We start from the raw sequence: 5,451 nt of genomic DNA, 5'->3' as shown, positions 1-5,451 counted from the left end.
AATTTGCATATTAATAGGATGTATATATTTGTTTTTACACAAAGAATTAAATCTTGGCAGAAAATTTAATAACTTTTATTGTTGCCAAATTTTTCTTGACCTCCATTTTCAGTTACATGACCCCATACAAAGTTTTTAAACACATTTAAGAAGTTTTGGTCCTTATTTTTGAGACAATTGACATGCATTTCTTAATATATTCTGAATTGATCTTTCCTCAGTCATTTCTGATTAAGGAAGGTTAAAGTGGTATTTCCCCCCTCCTTTTCAACTAATCCTCACATACACTGAATCCTCCCTTGACCTTATTTGTCCATTCATTTAAATTGTCCATAACAAATTCCCCTTTGTTAAATGTCTAGCTTCTTTCAACTCACATGTGGCCGCAAGAAGCTGTAGCAATGCAGTAGCTACACTCTGGTGAAACAATCTCATCTCACAGATTAAACTAGGGTGAGAATAATCAATAGATCTCAAAACTGTGGGTGAATTAGAAGGATATTTACACAAATATCTTGCGGCACAAGAAAAAGCAAATCAAAAAGGAAAAAACATGAGAAAGAAAATAAAATGCAAGCAAACAACAAAAGGAGTGAAAATGCTATGTTGTGATCTAGCCTCAGGTCCCACAGACCTCTCTCTGGGTATAGATGACTCTGTTCATCACAAGATCTGGCCTGAATCATCTCATTTTTGAAAAGAGCCACATCCATCAGAATTGATTATCATATAATCTTGCCATTGCCATGTACAATGATCTCCTAGTTCTGCACATTTTGCTTAGCATCAGTTCATGTGAGTCTCTCCAGGCCTCTCTGAAATCATCCTGCTGATTGTTTCTTACAGAGAAATAATATACCATAACATTCGTATATCATAACTTATAAAGACATTCTCCACCTGATGGGCATCGACTCAGTTTCCAGTTTCTAGCCACTACAAAATGGGCTGCCACAAACATTTTTGCACACGTGGATCCTTTTTCCTTTTGTATGATCTCATTAGGATATAAGCCCAGTAAAAACGCTGCTGGATCAAAGGGTATGAACAGTTTTATAGCCCTTTGAGCATAGTTCCAAATTGCTCTCTAAAATGGTTAGATCACTTCACAACTCCACCAACAATGTATTAGTGTCCCAGTTTTCCTACATCTACATTCCTACATCAGAAAGGTTTGAAGAGACTTATATGAACTGATGCTAAGGAAAGGGAGTAGAATCAAGAGAAAATTGTACACAGCAATAAGATTATATAATGATCAACTCTGATGGACTTGGCTTTTTTCAACAATGAGGCGACTCAGGCCAGTTGCAATAGACTTCTGATGGAGAGTCATCTGCATCCAGAGAGAACACTATGGTGACTGAATGCATATTACAACATAGTATTTGCACCTTTCTTACTGTTATTGTTATTTGGTTGCTTGCTTTTTTTCTCTCATTTTTTCCCCCTTTTCATCTGATTTTTCTTGTACAGTATGATAAATCTGGAAATATGTTGAAAGAATTGCACATGTTTAATCTATATTGGATTAATGCAGTCTAAGGGAGGGTGAAGGTGGGGAGAGAGGGAAAGAGAGTTTTGCAAGGGTGGATGTTGAAAACTACCTTTGCATGGATTTTGAAAAATGAAAGGTTTTATTAAAAAATCAATATCCTCATCTTGTTCACCAAAATACAATTTGATCATATTTTATAAAATCAACATTGGACCATTAACACTTTTTTACAGAGTTCCCCCTTATCTGAAGTACATTGGCTGAATATTTCAAAATAAGTCAAATTTCTCCTCGCTTCCAAAGTCAGATAAAGGTATCAAAAAATGATCTTATATTTCACTCAGGGACTGAGTGTCTTTGTAAAAAAAATCTCCAAGCAAGTGTTATAGTCATGGTTGTGCATGTTCTGGGGTTTCTGCAGCCTCATCTGGTACTGGGTCTATGGTCAAAATATTTTTATTCTTGAAGCTGAGGCCGATGGAAAATATAGGGAAGAGAGGCTCTGAAAATGAGCTGGTGAATGTATAGATGAGGCATCTAGTGTCTACATCATAAAACATTATGTATCCTGCCTCATAATCCAAAAAAATCCCCACCTTGTAGAGCTTCCTTGGTATGGGAATGCTCATCCTAGGCATGGTACAGACAATATATGTTTCTTGTCTTAGGCTCAAAAGCCAATGTCCAGTAGAAGGAGATGGTGAAAATTTTCCCTTTTTTAAAGACTTCTTACAAAGACCAACATCCCAAGCAGAACTGTTTCCCACTGTCACCTCCCAATAATGTCTCCCAGACATGAAGCTCTGAGTTGCTAGAATAGCATGGCATAGATTAGATCCCTTCCAAAGCATCTTCTTGAATTTAACTTTTCTTCTTATTGTTTTCATATCCCTGGACACAATGATTCCAGGACAGGCAGTTTCAGGATCCAGAAAGATTTCCTCTAGAGAAAGAGAAATATCAGCAGTTATAGGGAGTTGGTGTATAAAATCCCAAACTAAAACAACCCAGTTCAATAAAAAAAGAATAGTTGAGATTTTTATGGATATTTAGAAAGCAATGAGTAAGAGAAACCCAACACCTCATATCAATTTAAGAACTCAGGGAGCCATTGTCCATACACAGAATTGTTTAGGAAGGTCACTGTAAAGCTAAGGTGTCTTGAGTTTCAGAGATCCATCAAATAGAGGGAAATAGTCCATATTCTACCACAAGATCTTAGATTCTATGGAGTTTGGAATTTTATCTAATATTTTAGTGCATTCAGGCTTCCTTTCTATAAAGGGCTCTTTCTGTTGGCTGAAGATGGCTTCATTGATATTAGGCACCAAAATAATGCTTTAAGGTAAAAATTTCATGTGTTTCATTGCTGTCAGTGTTCTGCAAGTCCAAATAACCATTGCCTTTACTTTTGATAGCACCCTGCAGATTCTAGAAACCAAGAAATTTGAGCTGGGGAGGGGAGGAAGTACCAAGTGATTGTATTTCTAGATGACCAGATATAAACTTATTCTCCAAGTATAGGTATCACACAGATCACTACACTTACCAAAGAATTTTCTCCTGATCACATCTCTCAGCTTCCAGTTCCTAGTCATGTGAAGTGTGAGCAATTTGAAGGATTGTGCTATTGTCCCCAGTTGTCGATTAGGCCGGGTATTCTTCATACACTTCTTGTGACACTTAGGACATCGAAATCTGGACTTCGAAGTCTTGATCATGAGTGCATGGATACATCCTGCACAAAAATTGTGACCGCATTCTATAGATGTGGCGCATGTGAAGAAATCTAGGCAGATGGGGCACTTCAGCTCTTCCCAGAGGTTTGAAATGAGATATGAGTCCATGACTTTACAAAAAAAAAAAAAAGGAAAAGAATCAGCCATTTCATATTAACAATACAATAATCATACTGTCTAGGGAAATCCATTCTATGAGTATAGGTAAGGATTACAAGCCCAAGATTTTTCTCAGCAAATTTGAATATAATCTTTTAGAAGGAAAATGGAAATTTAATGAAATAGAAGACTTCTAAGAATTCTTGATGAAAAGATCAGAGCTGAGTAGCATAGCATCTAAATTATTGAAGGAAAAGCCAGAAAGGAAAAGGAATTATAAGTCAAACTCCAAAACTGGGAAAACTTATGACAAATAGAAAATAGAAAGCTTAGGGCTGAGGTAGAGAGTGTGGGAAAAGGTTGGCCCTAAAGTAGTCTCTCTCTCTCCTTCTGCCTCTCTAACTTTGTTTCTGTTTATGTTTGTCTCTTCTCTTCTTTCCCACAATAGAAGATCTCATTCAGTCTGTTATCTTGTCTCATACATTCTCACATTTGTTGCTCTCTTATTTCTATTTCCTTTTGCTTTAAACAAATAAATTTATGCAGTGCTTCCTATGCTTGTTTATTATGTTTATTATGTCCCTGGTATTTGGTGGGAAAGGTAATAATCCTTAAATATATTGTTTGGGGCATTCTTTCCTGAAGGGATAGTAATTAGAAACTTAGCTTAAATCTAGAAATTATTTCCACCAGACTAACAATATATAATGGCACAAAAGCATAATTCTATTTTGGTAACTTTTCTTGGTAAAGAGCAGAATGGCCAACCTTTGGCAGTAACCTTCTACCTCTTCTACTGGTAAGAATCATATATCTCTAGGAAAAGATTGAGCAAAGAGAGTTTGCAATATTTATTTACATCTTCCTCAAAGCCACATTTAGAGAGATATGTGGACACATATCTTTGTGGGTAACACACACACAGTCCATACAACCTCTTCTTGTTATGTAGAGGAGGGTCAGGGTTGCCCATTGGCCTTTAGGGCCCTATTCAAATTTTCTTAGGCCCTATTCAAATTTTCTTATGGAAGATACCTACTGGCAAACTCACTGATAAGAAAATTTACTCAGACATATTCATGAAGACCTCATTGGTCTGTTTCTAGAGATGAAAACCATAAACAACACTCAAAATTTGGAAGAACAAACCTGGACTTTGTCCTCTGAACTTCACCCTCAGTTATTCAGATAACTCAGGTCAATAGGAAGGTTACCTTTGTTTTAAATTACCTTGGAAATTGTTATTTTTTTTCCTCAATAGTATTTTGTTACTCTAAATATATGTAAAGAAAGTCTTCCATTCAAGTTTGTGAGATCTTGTGTTCCAAGTTTTTCTCCCTGAGTTCCTTACCCCTCCACCCAAGACATCAATGAGGACATATTCACAGAGTATGAACTGACTAGATCATTGAGGTTGGAGATTATTGATGAGATTTGAGGTTATGGAGGTTGTACTACTTCCTAGACCTTAGTACAATGTCTGATATTCATAAAATGTTTAATAAATATTTATAGATTAATTGGTTCACTTTGAATCCCAGTTCACTTACACAGTAAGCTCCAGGGATTCTCAGTTACCTCTGATACCAATTACAAATTTTTCTTTTTGATATTTAAAGTCCTTTGCAACATGTTTCCCAATATACCTTTATAGGTTATTTCCCACCCAGCACCATATGGTCCAAACAAAAAGATCTTCTTTTTTCAGTTTCCTTGTCCTGTAATCCATTTCTTTCTCACCTCTTAAAATGACTAATTTTTAGTTAGCTACTCTGGAGAATAATTTGGAACTATAGCCAAAGGGCTAAAAAATTGTATGTGCCCTTGAAGCAGCAAAAGCGCTACTAGGTCTATATCTCAAAGGGATGAAAGAGAAGAGAAAAGGACCTATATGTACAAAAATATTTATAGCAAGTTATTTTTTTTTTTTTGGTGGTGGTGGTAACAAATTGGAAATTGAAGGGATGCCCATCAATTGGGGAATGGCTGAACAAGTTGTGGTATATGATTTTGATAGAATACTATCATGCTTTAAAAAATGACAAGGGGGATGATTTCACAAAAAGCTAGGAAGCCTTATATGCAAAATGAAGTGAGCAGAACTAGAAAAGCATT

General features: G+C 36.0%; 1 protein-coding gene across 1 annotated transcript; it reads right to left on the bottom strand.

The window, feature by feature from the left end:
- Nucleotides 1–1,887: 1,887 nt before the first annotated feature.
- On the bottom strand, nucleotides 1,888–3,345 carry LOC105749530 (E3 ubiquitin-protein ligase TRIM39-like). The gene is made up of 2 exons (XM_012543147.2): nucleotides 3,048–3,345; nucleotides 1,888–2,441 (listed from the first exon to the last, which is right to left on the bottom strand). Exons 1-2 carry the CDS (start codon nucleotides 3,343–3,345, stop codon nucleotides 1,888–1,890), a joined length of 852 nt encoding a protein of 283 aa, XP_012398601.1.
- Between the last annotated feature and the right edge of the window lie 2,106 nt (nucleotides 3,346–5,451).

Source organism: Sarcophilus harrisii, chromosome 1 (genome assembly GCF_902635505.1).
Source record: "Sarcophilus harrisii chromosome 1, mSarHar1.11, whole genome shotgun sequence".
Taxonomy (NCBI): domain Eukaryota; kingdom Metazoa; phylum Chordata; class Mammalia; order Dasyuromorphia; family Dasyuridae; genus Sarcophilus; species Sarcophilus harrisii.
Note: the sequence above shows the minus strand (reverse complement) of the source record. Positions and strands in the feature narration are given on the sequence as shown.

Coding starts and splice junctions, on each gene's coding strand:
- LOC105749530 (XM_012543147.2), bottom strand. CDS start 3,345: ATGGACTCATATCTCATTTCAAACCTCTGGGAAGAGCTGAAGTGCCCC. Junction 2,442..3,047: donor GATCAGGAGAAAATTCTTTG/GTAAGTGTAGTG, acceptor CTCTTTCTCTAG/AGGAAATCTTTCTGGATCCT.